Source organism: Rhinopithecus bieti, unplaced genomic scaffold (assembly GCF_001698545.2).
Source record: "Rhinopithecus bieti isolate Rb0 unplaced genomic scaffold, ASM169854v2 scaffold_7438, whole genome shotgun sequence".
Classification (NCBI taxonomy): domain Eukaryota; kingdom Metazoa; phylum Chordata; class Mammalia; order Primates; family Cercopithecidae; genus Rhinopithecus; species Rhinopithecus bieti.
Window position 1 is genome coordinate 531548 of NW_016805589.1, and position 10509 is coordinate 542056.

At 39.2% G+C, this 10509-nt stretch overlaps 3 protein-coding genes across 3 annotated transcripts in view; all 3 read left to right on the forward strand.

The window, feature by feature from the left end:
* LOC108530186 (protocadherin beta-15) overlaps positions 1–10509 on the forward strand; it is a 172872-nt gene that overhangs the window by 134723 nt on the left and 27640 nt on the right. The gene's annotated exons all lie outside the window — the stretch shown is intronic.
* LOC108530188 (protocadherin beta-13) overlaps positions 1–10509 on the forward strand; it is a 61557-nt gene that overhangs the window by 7212 nt on the left and 43836 nt on the right. The window lies entirely within an intron of this gene.
* LOC108530180 (protocadherin beta-14) lies at positions 635–6788 on the forward strand. The gene is given in 6 exon segments (XM_017872876.1): positions 635–5581; positions 5584–5616; positions 5618–5654; positions 5657–5725; positions 5728–5814; positions 5817–6788. Coding segments are annotated over 6 exon segments (2388 nt in total). The 5' UTR covers positions 635–4006; the 3' UTR covers positions 6404–6788.

Sequence of the window (10509 nt, forward strand, 5' to 3'; positions counted from 1 at the left end):
TTTTTTTTTTTTTTTTTTTTTTTTTTTTTTTTTTTTTTTTTTTTTATTGGAAATAGGCAAAAGTATGGGGGGGGGAAGGGACATAGGACATTTTATCTTACAAACACATTGTTCTCTTTATCTTTCTATTTCAAGTTCTGCCACCACTCCTGGGCCCACTGATTAATCTAACAACTTGACCTCTCAGTCCCTAAGTCTTTACCTCTACTCCTGTTATTCAGTCATTAATGCCTTGGCTACATGTTTTACTTTTCCCCACCAAGAAACTATTGTATGATATAATAATTTCAGCTATCTCCCTCTGAGAGCACAATTGTCTATGCCTATAACCTTCTCATTCTGCTGTTCCTATCACGTCTTGTCTTTAACCTTATCAGGAGCTCCGTTCCATGATGCTGATACTACCTATCAAATGCTCCTGTTTTAATTTCCTTCCTAACCAATTGATTTCCTGGCTTACCACACGCAGTTACTCTCCTGCCCATATTCTCAATTCCCTTGTTCAATTTTTCTTCACTCAAACCACCTGATGAAACTCCAGCCCAGATGAATATAGTCCTCCTCCTCTCTTACAAATGGGGTGCTGCACTCTATAAGACCAAACTTACAAAATTAGCAATACCACTGCCACTATAAATGTATAATATTCAAACCTAATTGGGCTTCTGAGACCAAAAACTCCTTTTATAATTTTTCTAACGAGCTTTCTTTTATATTCTCAACAACTATTTTAAACCTACTTATCTTACTTTAAACTTCTTACCCTACCACTTGGATACCCTGTTTTATCAGATGAGCTTGCCTAATACCTTATTGAGAAAATAGAATCCATCAGCTAGAAATTCATTTTCCTGTCCCCTACGCCACAGCTTTAACAGCATTTGTATCTATACTTTTCACCTGCTGAGGTCCCTCCCACTGGTCTAAATCCAATCCCTTCATACATTGCCTGGATCCCATCTTTAACAACTTTTCTAGGGGACCTGCATTATCCCTTCTGTATCTTAATTTTCTCCTTCCCTACTGAACATTACACATTGGCATTTTAAGTATATTCAAGTTTCTCTAGTCTTTAAAATATCCTCTGAGTGAATTCTTCTCCAGATACCAATGTATTTCTTGAGAGCCTGGCTGCAGTGAGCCAGTGAACCTGGGTGACAGATCGAGACTCTGTCTCAAAAAAAAATTGCCGAAAGAGTGGTCTACTTCATTTTTGCTTCCTCATCCCTCTCACTTTGCACCAAAGTACAATCTAATTTTCATCACAACCATTCTACTGAAACTGCTATTGCAAAGGTTATCAAAGATTTCCATATAAGTTAAGTAAGATTATACTGTGGAACCAACACGATGCAATGAAACAGTGGCTTGTAAACATGTCACTCTTTTTCACATGACAGTACCAATGTAAAAATTATTAGGTAGGCAGGGCAGCTTTGATCCTCACAGTCCTTGTGAAATGAAATTTTCTTTCAAGTAATTTCTTCAACATTCCCTATGGCAATATAATCTGCATGGGTGTAGCTGGGTCACTGCCACATCTGGGTTCTAGCTCGCTTGGAAGAAAGAGGCATATCCAGATGATTTTTGTTCTGTAACTGGAAGAGGCAGACAGAAATTCTGCTCACAATCCATCTGTGAGAACTTAATTCACGTGGCCACACTCAGATACAGGGGAGGCACAACCTACCTTCGTGGCCACATACCTGGGTACAGTTCTATTACTATAGAAGCAAGGGAAAACAGATTTTGTCAGACATCTATCAGAATCCTCCACAATGACCATCTTTTTAAGTCCAATGGATAATTGTCATGCTTATTTTTCTTGACTTTTCTGAAGTATTTGCAGCTGTCAATCTTCCTCGTCTCCTTAAAATGCTATTGGCTTTTGATTTCATGATTTTGAACTCTGATCCTTCTTTATCTTTTCAAATATGCTTCTTGCCCTGTCTCCTCTAAATGAAGATGTTTCTCAGACTTTTGTGCCAAGCCTCTTCTATACTTATTTGACACACTTCTGCTTGGTTATCCTAGAGCATTCATGGTTTCAATCACCATATATATATACACATATATACTGATGAATCCCAAAGTTCATATCGTCAGCCCAGGTTTATTTCCTATGCTTTGGTTATAGGCAAACACACACACACACACACACACACACACACACACACACACACACACACCACAAACACACAAACATACATCCTACAGGCACTTCCTCAATATCAGCACATTCAAAACTGACACTTCATCTTTTTCCACCCCAATCATGTTTTTTTAGCATTCCCTGTCCTAGTAAATGACACCACTAGTCATTGAGTTTCCCATTCCAGAGGTGTGATATCATCTCTGAGTCTTTCCCCTTTTTCTCCTCATGCAACCTATCAACGAACAGTTGAAAATATTTCATCTCCTCATACCTTTCTACTCATCCCTCTTCTCTCCATCCGCACTGGCATTATCCTCATCCAGACTATCATCATCTCTTATCTGATCTCCTTGATTCTCCAGTCATTCCCCCTGAAATTAATTCTCCATACTTCAGCCAAACTGATTTTTTAAATGCAGATGTGATCGTGTTAATCAGAAATTTAAAACCCATCTTTGTACTTGAATTACCTTTAGGATAAATGCAAGAACGCATGATATGACCTGTATAATGATTCACGTTCTCACCCTGCTTTCAACCCTAATTTCATTATTAGACCCTCCCCTTCCACGGTTTTTAAAGTCCAAGGCATACTTCACTTCTCTGTGTTCCTCAAAATGCCCATCTGAAATATTCCTCCTTCTCCTGGCTAGTTCCTTCAGATCACAATGTATTGTTCATTACCTCAGGAAAGCTTTCACTGATGTCCCAAGTCTTATTTAGATCTTAATTATTTTATTTTTGACAGACACTTAACCAGCACTTACAAACCACTTTGTAAATATTAATTCATTAGATGCCTATGGTAATAATCATGGGAGGCAAATATTATTATTACCCCATTTTACAGGTGAGGAAACAAAGATATCTATAACTTGCCCAAGCTTATAGTGAGTCACATAACCAGGATTCTAATATTGATAATTTGGTTCCAGATCCCATATTCCTAAGCACTAAAGTATGCAGCCCGTAGGTGTAAGAGGTCCTTTCTAGATATTTCTATATTACTTTTTATAAATGCATACGTTATGACTTACTTCATTTACTTGTCTGCCAATTTTTCTAGCTTGTGAGCTCCATAAGAGCAAGGATTATCTCTAACTTATTTGTGCCATGTCCTTCTTTATATTTTCAAAATATGAAAGTGAAAAAAGTAATGACGTTACTATGACTGACAACAAGTATTTACAAGAGTGAAGGAGAGAATATATTTGTAATTACTCAAGAAATTACTTAAATAAAAAATTATTTCTTCAGTTCAGAATATTTTAACAGATCCTTTAGTGTCAAGCATTCAAAACAGTGATAATGCAGTGTATGGACATTTTCTGGATTCAAATTCAAACAAACCATCAGCAAAGGACGTTTTGGAGAGAACTGGGGAAAACCAAATGCAGTATAAATTACATCGAGGAATTATTGCTCAAGTTGTTGATTGTGAACATTATATTACAATTATCTTTTAGAATGCCTTATCTATTAGAAATACTTAGTGAAGTATTTAAAGGTAAAAAAAAAAAGATTTCTGGGATTTGTTTTGAATGTTCCGGATGTATTTATGATTTACTTTTCAAAGAGGAAAACTTTTAATGAAAAGAAAAGAAAAGAAAACATAGAGACACATGGTGGCGCTACAGGATAAGACGAAAACAGTACATAGGCTGGCACGGTGAGCTTCGCTATTCAGAACAGAAAGCATCCAACCCACTGAAAAGACAGGCATTAAAGGAGCTTTGCCTACAGAGCTGCTGGAGGATACACTGTCCAGGGGTTCCTATTAAAACCAGAGCTTCAGCTTCCAAAATTAGGGCTGAGCTTCAATTTTTCCACAAGAGGTTGCCTAAAGGAACCATGGAGATCAGAGGGTCACTCGATCTGCGAAAAAGGCAAGTTCTAATATTCCTTGTTTTGCTGGGATTGTCTCGGGCAGATACTGAATCTGCACACTATTCTGTGGCAGAGGAAACAGAAATTGGCTCTTTTGTGGCTAATCTAGCGAGGGACCTAGGGCTGGGGATGGAGGAGCTGTCTTCACGTGAAGCCCGGGTAGTGTCTGATGATAATAAAAAGTATTTGCACCTTGATTTGCTAACTGGCGATTTGCTCCTAAATGAGAAACTAGACCGAGATGAGCTGTGTGGCTCCACCGAGCCCTGTGTCCTTCATTTTCAGGTGGTTTTGGAAAACCCTTTACAGTTTTTTCGGGTTGAGCTGCATGTCAAAGACATAAATGATCACTCCCCTACATTCCTAGACAAGGAAATACTTATTAAAATATCAGAAGGTACCACTATTGGAACTACATTCCTAATGGAGAGTGCTCAAGATTTGGATGTGGGAAGCAACAGTCTCCAAAACTACACAATTAGCCCCAATTCTCACTTCTACATTAAAATTCCAGACAGTAGTGACAGAAAGATATACCCAGAGCTGGTCCTAGATAGAGCTTTAGACTATGAACAGGAAGCTGAAATCAGATTAACACTCACAGCACTGGATGGTGGATCCCCACCCAAGTCTGGGACAACTTTGGTTCTCATTAAGGTGTTGGACATCAATGATAATGCCCCTGAGTTTCCTCAGAGTCTCTATGAGGTGCAAGTCCCCGAGGATAGACCCATTGGCTCCTGGATTGTCACCATCTCAGCTAAGGATCTGGATGCAGGAAACTTTGGGAAAATATCTTACACATTTTTCCATGCATCAGAAGATATTCGTAAAACATTTGAAATTAATCCAATATCTGGGGAAGTTAATTTGAGATCACCCCTGGATTTTGAAGTGATACAGTCCTACACTATAAATATTCAGGCAACAGATGGTGGGGGTCTTTCAGGAAAATGTACCCTTCTAGTTAAAGTTATGGATATAAACGACAATCCACCAGAAGTGACCATATCGTCGATTACAAAGAGAATTCCAGAGAATGCCTCAGAGACCCTAGTAGCTCTTTTTAGTGTCGTAGACCAAGACTCTGGAGACAATGGGAGGATGACTTGCTCTATTCAAGATAACCTCCCTTTTTTCCTGAAACCGACCTTCAAGAACTTTTTCACTCTAGTTTCTGAAAAAGCACTGGACAGAGAGAGCCAAGCAGAGTACAACATCACGATCACCGTCACAGACTTGGGGTCCCCCAGGCTGAAAACCCAGTACAACATAACCGTGCTGGTCTCCGACGTCAATGACAACGCTCCTGCCTTCACCCGAACCTCCTACACCCTGTTCGTCCGCGAAAACAACAGCCCCGCCCTGCACATTGGCAGCGTCAGCGCCACAGACAGAGACTCAGGCACCAACGCCCAGGTCACCTACTCGCTGCTGCCGCCCCAGGACCCGCACCTGCCTCTCGCCTCCCTGGTCTCCATCAACACAGACAACGGCCACCTGTTCGCCCTCCGATCGCTGGACTACGAGGCCCTGCAGGAGAGTTCGAATTCCGCGTGGGCGCCACAGACCAGCGGCTCCCCGGCGCTGAGCAGCGAGGCGCTGGTGCGCGTGCGGTGCTGGACGCCAACGACAACTCGCCACTCGCCTTCGTGCTGTACCCGCTGCAGAACGGCCCGCGCCCTGACAGAGCTGGTGCCCGGCGGCCGAGCCCGGGTAACTGGTGCCAAGGTGGTGCGGTGCGTGACTCGGGCAGAACGCCTGGCTGTCGTACCACTGCTCAAGCCACGGAGCCCCGGGCTGTTCGGTGGTGTGGGCCGCACAATGGCGAGGTGCCGCACCGCCAGGCTGCCGAGCGAGCGTCGACGCGGCCAGCATAGACTGGTGGTGCGGTCAAAGACAATGAGCGAGCCTCCGCTCTCGGCCGCCGCCACACTACACGTGCTCCTGGTGGACGGCTTCTCCCAGCCCTACTTGCAGCTCCCGGAGGCGGCCCCGGCCCAAGCCCAGGCCGACTCGCTCACCGTCTACCTGGTGGTGGCTTTGGCCTCAGTGTCGTCGCTGTTTCTCTTGTCGGTGCTCCTGTTCGTGGTGGTGCGGCTGTGCAGGAGGAGCACGGCGACCTCTGTGGGTCGCTGCTCGGTGCCCGAGGGCCCCTTTCCAGGGCATCTGGTGGACGTGAGCGGCACCGGGACCCTGTCCCAGAGCTACCAGTACCAGGTGTGTCTGACAGGAGGTTCCGGGACAAATGAGTTCAAATTTCTGAAGCCGATTATCCCCAGTTTTCAAGTTCATGACACTGGTAAGAATATGGGGGAAATTGAGAACTTTCGAAATAGCTTTGGATTTAACATTGAATAAAACAATTTATTTTAAATTTCTAATTTTTAGTTATTCTTTGCAAGCTGATGGTACTTTTGCGTAGTCTTTTGTGGATTTTGGTTGTATTGTAGTTGCATGCATGATTATAGCTCTTGTTTTCTCACAGTCTCTTTAAAATCTTTATTAGTGGCTATAATGACATGGAAATGTAATCTGTGTTTTCTGGTTTTTCATTTATTTGGTCAAAATGTTATATTAATGGAGTTATTGCTATTTTTGCTGTGATAATGGTACTGTTATGTAAGACAATGTTCTCAATTGTTTGGAAATGCAAACTAAAGTATTAAGAGCTAATGTCTTTATATATGTAACTTAAATCTAGACACCATCAAAACATAAAGTAAAAATAAAAAGTGTTGCTGAATCTGGGTCGAAAATCTAGTGCATTTATCACATTATTCTCTCTGAAAATGTTCTTTAGAAAGGATAAAAAAGATGCTATCCCTCCATTTTCAGTTCTGGAGAACCTTACTAGTTTTCCAAATATTTACTTTATGATGAAACTTAAGTGGTCACATTGGAAATTATTAATTTCTTAAGTAATTTTTTCTGTAACTACTTTTGTTGATAATCCTGTTGTGGAGGAAGAGTCCTATAATGCTCTGGGCCTTGCTGTCACTCTTTAGTTTTCTTAATTTAATTTTATTTATTTATGTTTTTTGAGACAGGGTCTCATTCCATTGCCCTGGCTGGAATGCAGTGGCACTGTCATGGCTCAGTGCAGCCTTGACTTCCTGGATTCAGGTGATTCTCCTGCCTCAGACTCCTGAGTAGCTGGGACCAGTGGCACAGGCGACCACAGCCCGGCTGACTCTTTTGTAATTTTTTTGTACAGATGGAATCTTGCTATGTTTTCCAGTCTGGTCTGGAACTCCTTGGCTCAAGCGATCTGCCCGCCTTAGCTAGTCTTTTGTCTTTGTTTTTTGAGATAAAGTCTCACTTTGTTGCCCAGGCTAGAGTGTAGTGGCAGGACCTTGGCTCACTGCAGCCTTGACATCCTGGGCTCAAGAAATCCTCCTGCTTCAGCCTACTAAACAGTTCAAACTACAGGCACCCGCCATGACGCCCAGTTAAATTTTTGTATATGTGGTAGAGATGGAATTTTGCCGTGTGGCCCAGGCTAGTCTGGATCTCCTGAACTCAAGTGATCCACCTGCTTTGGCCTCCCAAAGTGCTAGGATTACAGGCATGAGCCATTACACCCAGCCTAGTTTTCTTTAAATACACCCTATTTACTAGCTTAAATCTTGTATTGTTTATTTCTAAAGCAGAAAATAATTTAGGGTCTTATCCTGGGTAAAATAGCCTTCCATCAGATGAGTACAAAGCAAGAACGTCATAAGAAATTGAAATGAAGATTCAAACTGTTAAAGAAAACGATTTAGTTTCACTTTCCTATTAATTATTGAGTAAATATAAAATATCATTAATACTTTATGGCCTCTCTCAGATGCCTACGAAGAAGGAATGAGCAGGCATTTATGGTTTATAGATGCCTCATCATGTTACATATTATATCTCAACTCTAAAAGAAAGTTATATAGAAGATTATAGATAGAGATTTTGATAACTAGAAAGTAGTATGGATATAGGGCTAGTGTGCATATACGTTTTGAAATTGCTCTTACAAGATTAAATACTATTACAGACCAGATGATGTAGTAAAATGGAATTTCACTTGCCATTGTGAAATAAGTCAAACAAATTCCAATTTCCTTAGATTTTTTTTCCCTCTGTTTCATGCAATTTTCACTGATTTTATTTTTCATTTTAACAAGTAATTATTAGTTGTGTGGATTTCTTTAAATTGACATTTAAACAATAAAATCCTGGAAAGATGTTTGGGTCCCCTTTTTCCCTCAGAGTCATAAGAGGCAAAACTATGCTCCTGAAAGTCACTGCTAAAGTAAAAACTGAAGTAAGTAAAAACTAAAGAAAGAGAAGAAAGACTAGAATAAGAAAGTAGAAAAAAATGAAATGGAAAGAGAAATAAAAGTAGTGTATTTTTATCCTCAGTATTATCAATTATAAATGAAAATTTATAATAGCATTGAAACTATAATGTTTCTAGNTGGAAAGATGTTTGGGTCCCCTTTTCCCTCAGAGTCATAAGAGGCAAAACTATGCTCCTGAAAGTCACTGCTAAAGTAAAACTGAAGTAAGTAAAACTAAAGAAAGAGAAGAAAGACTAGAATAAGAAAGTAGAAAAAAATGAAATGGAAAGAGAAATAAAAGTAGTGTATTTTATCCTCAGTATTATCAATTATAAATGAAAATTTATAATAGCATTGAAACTATAATGTTTCTAGAAATTAGGCTAACAAAGAAGTCATAAAACTTTTATGGAAAAGTGAATGATGTCAATAAAACATTAAATGAAATAATTAAATGTCTGAATTAATTGAGACAGATACTAGTTCCTTGATAGAAAAACTTAATAAAGATCTATGCTTCCCAAAATAATTTATAAATTCAATGCAATTCCAGTGAAATCTATCATAAGTAGTTAAGGATCTAAAAATGGTTTCTAATATTAATATAGAATATCAAGTTGCATGAAGAGCTAGGATAATTTTTAAAAAGAAATATGAGGGAATGCCTTATATTATAGATATTAGTATATACTACAAATATGAAGTAGGTAAATCTATCTGAATGATTTAGGAACAGACTCATAGACTACCAGATAGAATAGAATCCAGGGTCAGATCCTTTTATGTAAGACAACTTGGTCACAATAGAGGAGGTATCATAATAACTGGGGTTGGTGGAGAAGAGAGATTATTTAGCAAATGTTATTGGGGATATTGGCTCACTATATGCAGAAACAAAATCCCTATCTCATGTTATATAAAAACAACCTTCATATGTATGTAATAGGTGAATTTGAAATATTTGAATTGGAAGAGATGAAATAAATCTAGGTAAAAAATATCCATATCATCTTAGTTTGGGTTTGGATTTCTTAACAAGGCTTTAAAGTACAAAACAGAAAAATACAAACTGATGAATATTACTGCCTCCAAATTAAAGGATAGCACAGACAAACTAAAAGATGACAGTGAGAAGCCACCTGCAGTGTTTTAACTGACAAGATTAATATTTACATTATTCAAATAACTGTTGCAAACCAACAACAACAAAGCCAGAGAGACAATAGGATTTTTTAAGACAAAGGAAAAAGAAATTCAAAAAAAGGAAAAACAAAGTCTGAAAATAGCTTTAAATGAAGTTCAACCCTTTTAGTTGGTGAAACATACACTAAAATTAGTAAAGATGAGAGATTTGGATAATATCAAGTGGAATAATAGGAAATCACATGTAGAGCCTATTTAGAGACCTTTCTGATAGTATTTAGTAAAATTTAATATATATATATGTACTCTATAATTCAGCAATTTTATTGGAGTGTGTAAGCCAGAAAACTCTTACAGAGCTTTACAAAATGATGTATATAAGAATATTCATCTTGGGAAAATGAAGAATAGGACTCCACTTGCATATCTATCAGTAAAGCAATTGATAAAATGTGTAATATGTTAGTGAAGGATTATTATGCAGTGATCAAAAGGAGTTAGCTAGACATGTAATCACATGAATAAATCTCTTTTTTAAATTTATTTTTATTTTTTATTATACTTTAAGTTCTAGGGTACATGTGCTTAACGTGCAGGTTTGTTACATATGTATACTTGTGCCATGTTGGTGTGCTGCACCCATCAACTCGTCAGCACCCATCAATACATCATTTATATCGTGTGTAACTCCCAATGCAACCCTCCCCCCTCCCCCCTCCCCATGATAGGTCCCGGTGTGTGATGTTCCCCTTCCCGAGTCCAAGTGATCTCATTGTTCAGTTCCCACCTATGAGTGAGAACATGCGGTGTTTGGTTTTCTCTTCTTGTGATAGTTTGCAAAGAATGATGGTTTCCAGCTGCATCCATGTCCCTACAAAGGACGCAAACTCATCCTTTTTTATGGCTGCATAGTATTCCATGGTGTATATGTGCCACATTTTCTTAATCCAGTCTGTCACAGATGGACATTTGGGTTGATTCCAAGTCTTTGCTATTGTGAATAGTGCC